Here is a 15,000-nt window from a genome sequence, read left to right as displayed (position 1 = left end):
AATATGGCCGCCAAGTCACGTGAGTGAAAACCATCTATTGGCATTGTAAAAGGATACGATGCAGTGTATTCACGTGACGTCACAGCGGCCATGTTGGTGTACAAGAACAATAGACGTTCTCTCCTTTGGGAACCAAACCCTATTTTTATGCAAATTCCATGCATACATTTTATATTCTTTTCTACACCATTATGGCCGCCAAGTCACGTGAGTGAAAACCATCTATTGACAATGAATGGTGCTTTTCATCCAAAGAGCGATGTTGATAGGTTGTATGTGTGAAGGGTGAATGGAGGCCGGGTACTGATAAGCTGCGAGGGGTGTGTGAGAAGTGAGGAAAACAGTTTAGGATGGTATGTGAAGAATTCTCTGGAAGTCCTGCTGCAAGGGGTAGGGGCTACTAGTGTAATTAGGAGCAAGGAAACAGTGAGCAAAGATGAATTCAAGACATCGTGGAACAATGAGAAACTCAACAGTTGGAAGGAAAAAAGGCTGCATGGTCAATTTGTAAAAGAAATACCTGAAACAACGCATGTAGAAGAATCGTGGAGCTGGAGTTGCGAGAAGCAGACTAGAAGATCCAAACAGAAGCACTTATTTGTGCAGGTCAAGAACAAGCCCTTACTAACTATGTAAAATACCATATTGACAAAACGGAGGAATCCCCATTATGTAGGCTATGTGCATGGCGAGAAAGGTGAGAGCGTAAACCATATTGTCTGTGAGTGTAAAAAGCTGGCCCAAAGGGAATACAAACAGAGACATGACAACGTTACAAAAGTAGTTCATTGGAAGTTGTGTGAGAAATATCATCTGGAAAAGAAGGATAAGTGGTACGAACACGCACCGGACAGTGCAAGTGAAAACGATGAGGTTAAACTACTGTGGGACGTGAACATACAGTGTGATCATGTCATTAAAGCCAGAAGACCGGACATTGTGGTTATAAATAAACAGGAGAGAAAGTGCACTACTATTGATATTGCCGTACCAGCGGATAAAAGAATTGGTGAAAAGGAGAATGAGAAAGTTGAAAAGTATCAGGCCCTTAAAAGAGAAATTGCAAGAATGTGGAACATGAGAACTGTGCAGGTGGTACCAATTGTTGTAGGATCATTGGGAAGTGTAACAAAAAACTTGGACAAGTGGCTGGGAAAGTTGAATGTCAAAATTAGTATTTCATTACTACAGAAAACTACGTTACTGGGAACGGCGAGGATTTTGAGAAGGGTGTTGGAGCTCTAGAGTAAGAAGAAAACTCTAAGGGACCTTTGGTCATGGGCTATGACCCACTCCCTTAGGAAGCAAACCGGAAAAAAGATCATCCAGTTCACAAAGATGATGATGATGATGATGATGATGATGATAATAATAATAATATAGTGGGGTGAATGAAAAGGAATTTGAAAAAATCGAAAAATATCACGATTTGACGTGGGAGATTAGAAGAGTGTGGAGTGTGAAAAAACGTCGATGTAGTACCGGTCTTGGAAGTGTCACTTAGAAACTTGCACGATAGATTGAAAAACTGGGGATTCGGCTAAGAATTGGACTGTTGCAAAAAACTACGCTATAGGGAACGGCAAGAATTTTAAGGAAGTTGCTTGACTTTTAAGTACCAAGAGAATGTCCCCAGGGGACCCTTGGTTATCTTTGTTTTTAAACCCGTACAAGTTAAAGTGCTTGAAACTACTGATAGTTGTTTTTGACAAGTTTTTGGTAAGCTTTAAAGCCTGGCCCCAGTTGTTTGAAGGGTGGATAGCGCTATCCACGAGATAAATCACTATCCAGCGGATAAACCACTTTAGTTATCCAGTGGATAGCGCTACGCACCCTCTGAACTACTGGGGCCTTGTGTGGCGAGGAAAAATAGAAAATGAATTAAAAAATAATCATACGCAGCACTCGACTTACTTGTCAGTTTTCTACTGTCAACGTTCGATAGTACTGTGAAGTTAACAATAATTAATTTACCGCAGCTGAACATTTTACCATGTTTTGAATATCTCTAGCTTTTACAGCAGAATGTTAGATGGGTAAATGCAAGGATCGAGGAGGCCATTTTGAAAATGCCAAAACTTAGGGCCGTTGCGTTCGATTGACTCTATTCTGGATTAAAAATAAGCGGAGTGATGATTTAAAACGGTATGTCTGGCGCTTTTGAAGCAACAAGGATAAGATATGTTTAAAATAGCACTTTAGCAAGTGTTTGATAATTTTAATGTGAATCTCCGTAAAAACGAAGGATTTCTAACTTTTATTCCATGTATTCCTGTTGCGGAATACGGTCAATCGAACGCGCCCTTATTAAACTCAGACTTGCGCGAAAAAACACAGGAGCACTGCAACACGGCTTGTATTTAATCGTAGGGTGTTTCCTACTGGGTAAGCAAACCCTTTTAAGGGCAACCAAACTGACGAGGTTTGGTTGCTCGACTTTTGAAACAGGACACGTTTCATTTATTTTTTATAAAATTTCGAGCTCTGAAGTTATCAACGGACGCTTGTAAGGTAATGTCATGCATTGTCTATCGTTTGGTCTTTTTTCAGCGCCGTCCGTCATTCCAACAAATGTCACTGCAACACCAATAGGAACCACGTCAATTAACCTGACATGGGCTATTCGGGGCCTGGAGAGAGGGTTCATCCTGCAGTCCTTTGTGGTGTCCTACCGTGCTTTGAAAAATGGGACCTGGGGAGACGCAGTAAAAAAGCATGTTCCGACAAATGAAACAAGTGAAATTTTTCATTGGCAACAGGTCTTTACAAAAGAATATGAAATTATTGAAGGGCTAGACGTCTTTACAAAGTATGAGATTCAAATGGCGGCATACACGGCAAATCTTACTGGGAACTTCAGTCGACCGATAAATGTGACTACAAAAGAAGGAGGTAATAAGGTCTACGAATTTTAAGAATCCTTTGCAGTTGTGTATTTTTGGATGTATCGCAACGCTTCCACTCGTCCCAAAAGAAACATTGTGCAAAGCGTTTCGTTACAGCTAAGCGTTGCATTACATCTATCTATCTATCTATCTATCTATCTATCTATCTATCTATCTATCTAATCTATCTATCTATCTAATCTATCCAATATATCTATCTATCTATCTATTTATCTATCTATCTATCTATCTATCTATCTAATCTATCTATCTATCTATCTATCTAATCTATCTCATCTCATCTCATCTCATCTCATCTAATCTAATCTAATCTCATCTCATCTATCTACACAGGTGATTATACAAAATCGCGCGGTCTCATTGGCTCGCCATCTCGGATTATCAGCCGATAATCACCTCGACGGACAAAATGGCTGCTAGTAGTCGTTTTGCCACTGTAAGTGAAGATGATTTCGCGTTGAAGCTTTTTTTTTTCTCTTTTTTGAAATAGTCACCTGTGTATTTATACTAAAACAATTATTCCGCGAATAATTGTCTAATATAACTAACCTTCTTGGCCTCATCAGAGCAGTGCTGATGTCTAGAATGGAGGTAAAGCTTATAAAGACACCCCAAATGTACCTCACATGTGGTACATCTAAGCCATGTCAGAGTGCTCAAACTAGCGAGCTAGTGAACATGCGCAATTGCTAGCGGCAATGACTCATCCTAGTAGAGTGCTCAATTTGGACAAAGCAAAAGCTTTGTAATGCCAAAGAGCTATATCTAGATCTATAGCTATATATATATATTTTTTTTTTTCAGTGGTTGGATAAGTGAGTGGTGTAAATGTTTTGCTACAATCCTATGTATTTTAGTCCTTTTCTTGGTGTTAAAAGCTTTTACAACCTTGTACATTATAAGGGAATCTTTGCTGACTTTATTATAATTAACATAGGCGCTTGCTATTTCCACTTGACTTCAAGAGGTTTAACTTGTAGAAAAATCTCCAGTTTTAAACCTTTTAGCTGTCGTAACGAGCCAGTTATTAAGTGAAGCTATGATCCTCGCAATTATGAGCGCAATCAATTGTGTAGAGAGGCCCGAAAAATTCGGGACTTCAACGGAGTTTGAACCCGTCACCTCGCGATACCGATGCGATCTTCCTGGGAACTTCAGTCGACCGTGGTTACAAAAGAAGGGAGCGGTATCGCGAGTTCACGGGTTCAAACCCCGTGAAAGTCCTAAATTTTTCAGGCTTCTCTACGCAATTGCTTAAATTAAGCTCATAACTGCGAGGATCATAGCTTCACTTGATTTCATATCCGCAGTTCATATATATAATTCATTTCATATATCATTTCGTTCGTTGAGCCAGTTATTACCCATCAAAAACTGATAAATTCTTGAGTGGCAAAAGCGCTGATGATCCCGTACATTCTCGAGTTTTCGAATTTTCAAAGCTGGCCAAACGCTCGTAACATTGTCGCATGATATTGCGACATGTGTTGAACGGGGTGGCCAAACGCACGCAACATTTCCATAATTTTCAACGCAACATGTCAATGTTCATGTGCCCCAGGCCCCTGGGGCGCAAGAAGTGGACCTAACGCGCATGTCCTAGCGCAGCAATGTTGCGTGAACGTGGCCAAACGAGCACAACATCATGCAACATCCAAAATGTTGCACGAAAAATTTGACCGTTTTCAAATTTGATCCAACATCATCCAACATGTTGCAACATATCGCGACAGGGTGGCCAAACGTATGCAACACGTTGTGCCCAACAATGTTGCAAGATGTTGCGTTGAAATATTGCGAGCGTTTGGCCACGCCTTTAGAGAGCTTTAGATTCTAGGACGAGAACGACTACGACTACTAGATTTTCTCATAGAACAATAGTGAGCGCGCGTAAACCAGCGTCATTTTGGCGGGAAAAACGTGATACCGGCGTCATTTTAGTATACGAGGTTTTGCAGAAATGTTGTCGTGTCACAACAAGTCGACAACACTGAAGCAGTTTTGACATTTTTCGATCAGGAAAAAGGCTCAGTTACCAGCAGTAAGAATAACTGAGCAACCTACACTGCTGACAAAGAGTAAGATTAATCGTCCGGGTTATAAATTTTTTAAGTATTTTCGGTAAAAACGGACAGTCAAATTTCGTACTCGTTCTCGTCCTCGTCGTAGAATCTAAAGCTCTCTATCATCTGGTTTGTCGTATTCAAATTTTCAGAGATGTAGAGGATATTACACGGTGGCGAGAAGATACGAATTTTATGTTTGATTGGCGCGAACGAGTGCATGAGATATTAATTGTTCTTGCCGCAAGAACATAATATTCATATCTTTGAGGTAACGTGCAATTTTCTTTTTATTATTTGGACAGTAAATATACATGGTAGAGATTGAAAAACATTCTTTAATACAAATATTGGATATTAATGCAAACAAAAAAAATGGCGGGATCGTGACGTCGTTGCTCAATAGAGAGCTTAAGCACCCACGTTTTTGAGACGCGGACGGCAACCGGAAGTGACCTGTTTTTCCTTTTAATTTGTTTACACACAATCACATTTAAATTGCTAAGATCTTTTCCCCATTAGAGATGATTAGTATAAAAATCTGGGAGGCACCATTGCCCTGGCAAGCGAAAATGTCTCTTCCGGTTGCCGTCCGCCTCTCGCGCGTGCTTAAGCTCCCTAATATAACCACTTGTGTTACATACGAAATTTACGCCGCTCGGTTCCCGGATGTAGTGGTTGTATTGATTCTACGTGTTCGTTAAAAAACGATAGGCTTGCGCTATTCAGGAAAAACATGTAAACAAAGATTCTCCTCTATGCTTATCGGTAAAAACTTGCACCCGGAAACACGGTCCAAGTCGAGTTCATTCGTGTGGCTGTGATTCCTTGTTCTTTTCACCATTTGTGTAGCATTTCTTGTGCCATTACTGCGATTTTCATAATTCCGCGGTCGCCAACGGTCAAACTACGTTTTGGCTTCCATTAATCAAACTTCCGACGCCAAGCCGAGAGTTAACCCACAATAGACCTTATTCACGATAGCCGCCATGTTGGATTTGCCTTTATCATGCAAATTAGCTACACATTTCTGAGGGGTCAAACAACACAAGTTCGAGAGGTTATAACGAACATCTTAGGCACACATATGATTTGTTTCACGTTCATTGAATGTTTATCACCTAAGTAGTAAAATAGAATGATTACACAAGTTACTTCGATGTTTTTTTAGTGAAAAATGAGCAGATAACGAAGCAGACAGTCAAAATGTCGGAGGCAATCAAAAGATAGTAAACTATTATAAAAGGTAATTAATTTTAAATTCTAAAATGTACTTTTAGCAATGTTAATTCAATATTTTGACGAGCCGATTTTCCGCAATTTGCCTTTATTCCATTGTTTGCCCCCCAGCATAACACATGGCTAATTTACATGACAATTTAATAACCAACATGGCGGCTATCGTGAATAAGGGCTATTGATGCGTGACATAACCTATCAACCTACACTCGCCGATGGAACGCTATTGAATCTCTACGACTCTTTTGACAGACGAATCTCTGAAAGATATCATAGTGGTATTCGATCTGTGAACTAAACAAAACTCCAATTCATTTTCCGGAGGCGGAGTCGATCTTCCTGGCCAAAACACAGTTAGGCACTTAGCTCTTGAAGGTGAGATTCCTCAGAATTATGAAAATCGCAGAAACTTTACAATGTACCGGGTGGCCTTCGACATTGAGCTGATCTGCAAAGGGTTATCTATTTCCGTCGAAAACGTTACTGTGCCCACCAAAGACATCATTTACTTAAAGTGGGTACAAGCCAGCAACAATCTCAGTATGGGCATGATCATTATATGTAGGAAGCCATAATTGGTTCGACGATCGACAGCGCATATGAAGCATCGGGTCCCGTCTCCACCGCGCATTTCCCTTTCGTGAACGGTCGTTACCATTGCAAACGGCAAATGTTTTTTTTTTTCTAATATAAAAGAAAAAAATGATCAAATTACGTATTGAACCCAGGCTATTCTTGGTTTGCACTCACGTGATTGGACGGCCACGTTAGTGTACAAAACAAAAGCAAAATGTCGCTCGCGTTTTGCATGATAATAGAGCCAAATTCGCAAGTCTAGACCTTTTTGCTATTATTCGTTACACCAATGTTACGTTCGTTTGTTACGTTCGTTACTCCATGACGTCAGGTGCAAGCCAAGGATTGGATTATCAGCGTACGTCATTCACCACTACACTATCGAGTTGCTCGGTCAAAGCTTTAGTAAATAGTAATATATATATAGCAAATAGTTGATTGACATATGTAAATGTGCATGTTTCTGTTCTCAGTACCTTCTCCTCCAGTGAACGTGAGAACCCGCTCTTGGTCACTTTCAAGTGTGCGCGTGGACTGGGACGAAGTACCGTTGGATGACCGCAATGGAAACATAACCGGGTATATAGTTGAATTGAGGAATGGAAGTTGTTTGATAGAAAATAGAACCGTTGACGGCGAGAACAACCGAACAGCAGTGCTAGATGACCTAGAAATGTTCGTCACGTACAACATTAGAGTTCGGGCCAAGACGAAAGCGGGACCTGGTCGGCCCAGTTCTCCTGTAAACGCAACAACTAACCAAACGAGTAAGATCATTGTATTTAAAACTTGTTCTTGGTTTAGATATGTCCACGAGTGAACAATAGATGGTTTTCCCAGTCCCATAACGCAATACGTTTGGGGAGTTCTTTACATAAAAACAAAGTAATACAAGTTATTTACTCTTGGTACTGTATCATGCTTCAGTGAACTGGATATCCATTGTTTTGATGCAAATGACCCTCCAAAATGAACTGTATTATGGGGGATCTCTTTTGGTGATTCACCTTCCCACACGCCTGCCGTGGGAGAACAGTTTAGCTGTTCCCAACCCAGCTTACCACATGTCTTGTATGTGGAGCTGCCACTGAAAGGAGTGCCTCAAACATCAGGTTGATATGCTAGCTGCACTATGCTGATGAGGCCCAGCAAGGCCGAAACAGCCGTCCATGCTGCTATTTGACCGGGTGAAGTGGTCATACGCATGCGTGATGTGTTAGCCACAGCAGGTTGGTGTTATGGGGTGTCACCTTGGTTTTTTGTATTGTGGGATTTGCGAAAGTAGCGAATGGAGCGTTGTCACTCACCTGACTACAATGGATGCTAATTTGATAAACAGAAGAAACTTTTTGCATAAAAATAGAGTTCAATTCACCTACCACCTATCTACCTATTCACCTATCACCTACTCGGACCATCTTTATTTAAACCGCCGTGGCAAGTACAGCAACGACGCAGCTCAACAAGGTCGAACCGAAACCATGTATTTGGGAGTTTCAGCAAGGACAACGTTTATGTCGACGAAGACGCCACTTCAGAGTAACTTTGCGCTATCATAAGAATTTCGCGAGTAGTCCATCTTTTTCTGTTGTACAAACCGGGCGAACTATGCTATAACGGTTTTGAAGAGGCGGTAGAAAATGAGCGGTTCACTGCTGTATGCTCATGTTGTCGTCAAAACGGAGGGTGTACAGTGCAGGTTGCGGGTAGCGGGTTGCGGGTTAGGGTTTCAGGTCATTGTTTCATCACAGATGAAACAACCCAAACCTTTACAAAAATGCTAACCTTACCTTAAACATTATCCAGTTTATGCCTAATGTTAGCATTAGTAAAGGTTTGGGTTGTTTCGGCTGCGATGAAACAATGACCTGAAACCTCAACCCGCAACTTGCAATTTACACCCTCCGTCGTCAGAACCCAAAATTTGATCATTTCACGTTGTCGTTTTGTGGAGCACGTCACAGAAGTGTATTAAAATTCGTGCCGCGAGTGCAGCACGATTAATTTCCCCATTTTTAACCAATGATATTCTTGTTTTTAGCGTGACGTTGCCGTAGCCGTAGCCGTAGCCGTCATCGTTGCTGTGATTTCCAATTCGCTATTTCCCCATCCCATAATGCAATACGTTTTTAAATTTTGGAAAATGGGGGAGGGGGGGTGGGATCTTTACTTCAAAACAATAAAAGTTGTTTACTCTTGGGACTGTATCATGCTTTAGTGAACTGGATATCCATTGTCTTAATGCAAATAACCCCCCAAAATTGATTGGTGAAAACAGAATTGTCAAATACTCGAAATTTTGAATTACGTCACAAATTACATCAATTGAGGTGGGAAGTGGCTAGCAAGAAATTTTTAGGTCTGATCTGACTTTAACTCACTAACTCAAATCACAGTTAGCACAGAAAACTTCCTGCTTGCTGAAACTGTTGGTACTCCTGCTTTAGCCTGCGTGGCTTTCGGTATTGTTGACGCGAGAGGCAACTTAACGAGCGGCGAAGATGTGCGAAGAATGGGAAGGACCGCTTCACCGCGCCGCTTCCCCCATTCTCCGCGCGGCTTCGCCGCTCATTAATTTGCTTTACGCGCCAACAATTTCACCAGCTACGCAGGTTACTCCTGTTCCGTTTATTCTTTTCTTCTTCGCATCGTATTTTTGATGTTGTTTTGTTTATGAAGCTTGTGCGTTTGTTATAGAGACCTTTAGATTCGAGGAAGAGGACGAGAACGATTACGAGATTTGACTGCCCATTTTTAGCTAAAGTACTTAGAAGACTTATCATTAACCCGAACGATTAATCTTACTCTTTGTTAGCAGTGTAGATTGCTCAGTTGTTCTTATTACTGGTAGCCGAACCTTTTTGCTGATCGAAAAACCCAAAACTGCTACCGTGTTGTTGATTTGTTTTGACACGACAACATTTTGGCAGAACCTCGAACTAATTTTTCTCGCCAAAATGACGCTGGTTTGCGCGCGCTCACTGTTGTTCTATGGGAAAATATCGTACTCGTCCTAGAATCTAAAGCTCTCTAATATTGACGTTGTTCCTCCGACGTTTAACTATTAAAAAATTGTGACAAATATATTCACACCTGCTAAAAAGTACTAAAAACCTTGTTAAGACGACGACGTTTCGACGTTGGATAAACGTCATTATCAAGTCAAGGTTATTTGAAAATTACAATCTGTAAGTACTAAAAGAGCAATAGCTGATAAGAAGGAATAGTAAATGAAAGGAAAAATGAAAATTAAACAAAAAGTTTGTTACGTATGGAGTCCGTCTGGATATTTAAATTAGGCCGCTTGGTACTCTTAATCAGGAGCATTTCGTAGAGTTAAAAATCAAATTTGTCCTGGCACTTTTCTTAAGACTTTAAATTGGTTTTCTTCTAAAACATTTTTCCTACCGTGAGTTTCCAAAAAATGTCGGCCAATTCACGAATTTTTGTGTTCAGCAATGCGTTGGTGAAGGTGTCGGGCTGTATACCCAACATAACCTGCATCACACAGATCACATTTAAAATAGTAAACAACACATTGCTGATTCACAACTGATGGCTCTGATACTTTTATTTGTTTTTGTAGTCCCCGATGTCAACTTGACGTTTTTATACGCGAATGCCACCAGCAACTCCTCTATTGACGTGTCATGGAAAATACAGCACATCAACAAACGGCTGAATGAGCCTACGCGTTATCGCCTGTCCTATTGCCCAAAGAAGTATTGTGAGAAGTATTGTGCTGAGACTTCGGCATACCCCGTAAATCTGAATACTCTCTTCGAGTACAGCCTCGGAAATCTGACAACTTACGTCGAGTACAAAATAAGAGTCATGGCTATGGACATAACGGCCAAAGATGGAACGAAAGTTTTGATTCCAAGCGGAAATTTTAGCAAGCCAATTTATGGAAGGACCCTCGAAGGCGGTAAGAGATGATCTCTGTACCTAATTCTCTTAAGAGTAGTTTCTAACTTTAAAATACCTTTTTTCATAACAGTAAAATGTCAGCTCCACAAAACATGCATCTCGCCTATATTGCTCTTCCTCATGGCTTTGAAGGGACTCGCAATCTATGAAAAACTAAAACTGCTTGCTGTTTTTACTGCTTTGCAAATCAGTGTCTTCTAGAAATCTTAATTGCGAAGGAGTTTGTGGCGTCATATCAGCAATAGATCCATGGACCTTTTTGCAGATACGACGGCCATTTTGATTTCTGTTCTTTCAAAAGACATTATGGGATGCTCAGGTTGCAAATTAATATGTATTTGCCCCCTGGGCATCCCATAATAGCTATTTGAAACAACAGAAATCAAAATGACCGCCGTGTCTGCTAAATGGTGTATACTCTGACTTTGAAAGGAAAATGGTTGGTGGTAGCATCTAAATCCAAATTAAGAGAAGAACTTAAAGGGGCTATGTCACGTCATTTAACGGTGTTTAGGGGAAATCTTTTGTTAATCACGAATTTAAAACTCGAAAATGGTAATGTGGAATTCCTTTGTTGATAAAATTATCATTACATCACAAACAAGATGATTCCGAACAAAACCGACCTTTATCCAGGCGATTTGCCATAAACTTGAAAAAAGTCGGGCCGATTTTTTTCAAGATTACCCAAATGCAATCCGTTTCAATCTTGTTTATTGGTGTCCATCCATGCTTTTCTATCCTTTTGCTGTATTCCTTTTATGTTGTTCAACAGTCTTAAGTGGTTATTGCAATGTTTCATTTTACTTTTTGGGGCATTTTGGGTGTCATGGAATGACATCATTTCGCGTGACATAGCCCCTTTAAATAGGTTTTAACCTATTTAAAGGGGTTTTAACCTATTCAAATAGGTTTTAACCTATTCAAATATTCCGACTTAAAAGTCGGAATATTTGAAAAAAACTTCCACTTAAACAAAAGATAACTTAAACACAAAGGAAATGATTTTTACAACCAAATTTGTTTGAAATTTTTCAAAGAAAGAATGATTGAATTTTACAATCCCTAATTTTTGTTTTCAATTTTCCCTGGTGCCGCCATCTTGAATAATTGTGACGTATTACGGATGCCCTATTGTCAATAAACAACTATAGCTATAGTTGAAGGGACTTAATACAACAATTCAAAATTCTTCTAGTCTTTCCACTCGATGCCATCCGACGATCGAAATAAATTGTGGAAAACTTCTAAGCGATGTTCTTGTCTTAGCTTGTCCTGTGACCCTCTTTCCGCCACACTGAATTGCATTAAATTATCTTAAACTAGTTTCCAACAAAGGTGCAGTTCCTGACCATGATTACAAATATAAAGACATTTTACCGTTGATTGCTCAGTGACCTCGATTCAATCTCAGGTCTTTTCTCCGCCAATAGTTGCCGCTTTTTCGTTGAGAAGAACTTTGGGAACAAGGGTGAAAAACCGTGTTTTGATTTAGCGTGGTTCCGAGTTATCTGAAGTTGCACGGAGCACCGAAGAGCAAATGCAGTCGAACCTCCCTTAATAGTCTATAAGCGACCACCGAAAATGTCAAGCCTAGGTGGTTTGTTTTACGGCAGGTAGTCGCTTAGGGGAACTCGGACCATATTGAGTTAAAATTTTGCCTTATTAGCAGAGGAGCCGGATATGAACTAGAAATTCCCATGAGAATACATTTTTTGCGGAGACAACAAGACATCGATACCATGGCTGAAATAAAAAATAAAAAAACCTTGGACATGACTTGGACTGAACATGCAATGATTGTGTTGACTGCATGCACCGAATACCGTACTTCGATTTTTCATGCTGTAGTTGTTCCGTTAAAGTGTTGACTGTTTTTGAGAGATCAGGAAATCAGTTCTAATCTTCCGTAGTTATAAGACACTTAAGGTCGTCTCTTTTAAGACTGACAGAGTACAGTGTATGCGCATTTTTTCTTTAAAATCTTAAATGTTTTATTCATGTAAAAGGTCAATTTCCAGTAAAAATCCGTTGCTTCCCATTGAGAAATTTCCTTCTCTTGTACTACCCAAGAATGCCATAATGTTACAACGCCTTGTTGTCCAATTTCTGCCCTATTATCTATCAAGTGTTCGCTTACGGTAGGTTAAAAAGAGAATTCCAAACTATTAGCTCTAAAAGTGGTCTCGGTCACTTACGAGAGGTGGTCGCTAACAAGAAGTTCCGAATATAGTGATTTTGCTTGGAAACTAATGATATTTTGGAAAAGTGGTCGCTGAGTGGAGAGAGGTGGTCGCAACCGGAGGTTCGACTGTAAGTAATTAATAGTTAAAGTTCTTTGACTTGGGCCATTAAGTTTCGAAAACAGTACAAAACGTTAAGTTTATAAAAAGTTATGCAGTTCAAGCAAATGTTTGTAAACTGCTGTTTGTGTTTTATTTTTAATTAATAGCAATTAAACCTAATGGAACATGACCTTGTTGCAATCACATGTTTTGCTTTCTTTTAGTGCCGGGGGCAGCACCTTCAAATGTCAGCGCGACGCCTGAAAGTACTACGAGCATCTTGGTGAGATGGGGAAAGTTGCCCTGGGATAAGGTCAATGCTAACATTACACAATACACCATTAAATTGTACAACGGAAGTACTCTGGAACGTCTACGCAGTAATCATGTCTCTAGTCATGAATTTTCTTTCCTAATAAACGGCCTTGAAGTTTACAGCAATTACAGTGTGCAGGTGCAGGCGGTCGCAAAAACGGGCAGTGGTCCGTTCAGTGAGTTTGTAAACATCACCACTCATCAACCAGGTAAGCCAAGTGAAAAGTGAGGTTAGGCGATAAGATCTCTGGGTTGTCATGGGATTTTTCCAGGGGTTTTGGGGAACAAGGAACGTGGCTGATTTGAACTGGGGAACAGAGGAACAAAGACTAAATATCTTAGGGAAGATAAACCATTTTAGGGGTCAAAAAGCTGAGAACTAGTTTGTAAGTAATTCCCGGAACAATGGAACACGATAAATTTTTCAAAAGGAGCAAGGGAGGCCTGGAGGCCCATAATAATAATGCTCGGCAAGCTCGGAGCGACCTAGGGGCCTGTTCCTCAAAAGCTTGGAAAACTCTTCAGGCAGCGTTCACGCGAACGCGGTTTTACATCGACACGGTTTCATGACTTCAAAACCGCGTCAAAATCGATGCGGTTTGCAAATGTTTACACGGACCCGTTTTCGCCATTTTACATCGTTTCGTAAGCTCCCTATTCCCTAACAAACGACTACGGCTACGGCTACGGCAACGATAACGCCACGAAAGAATGGTGGAAAAATAATCGTGCTGCACGTGAGGCACGCATTTTAGGGCATATTTTTGCGGTGCTCTGCGAAGCAACCGACGTGAAATCACCATATTTGAGGTTTTGAGGACAATTAACCTGAGCATAATAATGTGAACTTGTCATTTTTTATCTCTGAAACTGCTCGCACCAATTTATTTTTATACGGGGTTGTTCCCCCACATTGGAAGACGTGAGCAAGATCGAATAATCGGGAAAGACTTGCGTTAGCGCAAAGACGTGAGCGAGAAGGAATAATCATGAAAGACTTGCGTTAGTGCAAAGATGTGATGACGTGAGCGAGATGGATTAATCGTGAAAGACGTGCGTTAGTGCAAAGACGTGATGACGTGAGCGAGATGGAGTAATCGTGAAAGACGTCTTGCGTTAGTGCAAAGACGTGATGACGTGAGCGAGATGGAATAATCGTGAAAGACGTGCGTTAGTGCAAAGACGTGATGACGTGAGCGAGATGGAATAATCATGAAAGACTTGCGTTAGTGGAAAGAAGTGATGACGTGAGCGAGATGGAATAATCGTGAAAGACGTCTTGCGTTAGTGCAAAGACGTGATGACGTGAGCGAGATGGAATAATCGTGAAAGACGTACGTTAGTGCAAAGACGTGATGACGTGAGCGAGACAGAATAATCGTGAAAGACTTGCGATAGTGCAAAGTCATATTTTGAGGCGACATTTTCGTTGTCGTCGTAGAACTTAAGTTCCTGGTTATAGAATTTCGTACTGAAAACTGTTGGTGTCATCAAACGAAGAACGCCCTGGAATCCATGTCTCTCATTGGCTCGGTCGAGCATCAAACGACCTTTGAAAGCGTGGTACATAAACCCAACCTCGAGTTCAAATGGACCATTTTATAGTCTTTGCTCAGTTGCCAGGCCTTTGAATAAAAGTGAGGCTGAGGTTGACCTTGCTTTGATGCAAATCTCATTGCTTTTTTA

General features: G+C 40.6%; 2 protein-coding genes across 2 annotated transcripts in view; both read left to right on the top strand.

Annotated features, from left to right (window-relative positions):
- Positions 1-2,687, top strand: part of LOC137989813 (phosphatidylinositol phosphatase PTPRQ-like) — a 21,483-nt gene extending 18,796 nt beyond the window's left edge. Inside the window, exon 6 of the transcript XR_011121028.1 lies at positions 2,551-2,687. The gene's annotated coding sequence lies outside the window, so the exon portion shown is untranslated. The remainder of the gene's footprint in view (positions 1-2,550) is intronic.
- LOC137989817 (receptor-type tyrosine-protein phosphatase F-like) overlaps positions 1-15,000 on the top strand; it is a 55,017-nt gene that overhangs the window by 809 nt on the left and 39,208 nt on the right. Inside the window, exons 2-6 of the mRNA XM_068835460.1 lie at positions 677-1,174; positions 2,551-2,892; positions 7,258-7,551; positions 10,371-10,712; positions 13,224-13,523. Coding sequence (XP_068691561.1) covers positions 677-1,174; positions 2,551-2,892; positions 7,258-7,551; positions 10,371-10,712; positions 13,224-13,523 — 1,776 coding nt within the window. The remainder of the gene's footprint in view (positions 1-676; positions 1,175-2,550; positions 2,893-7,257; positions 7,552-10,370; positions 10,713-13,223; positions 13,524-15,000) is intronic.

The sequence above is a fragment of the Montipora foliosa genome, unplaced genomic scaffold (assembly GCF_036669935.1).
Source record: "Montipora foliosa isolate CH-2021 unplaced genomic scaffold, ASM3666993v2 scaffold_475, whole genome shotgun sequence".
Classification (NCBI taxonomy): Eukaryota; Metazoa; Cnidaria; class Anthozoa; order Scleractinia; family Acroporidae; genus Montipora; species Montipora foliosa.
Note: the sequence above shows the minus strand (reverse complement) of the source record. Positions and strands in the feature narration are given on the sequence as shown.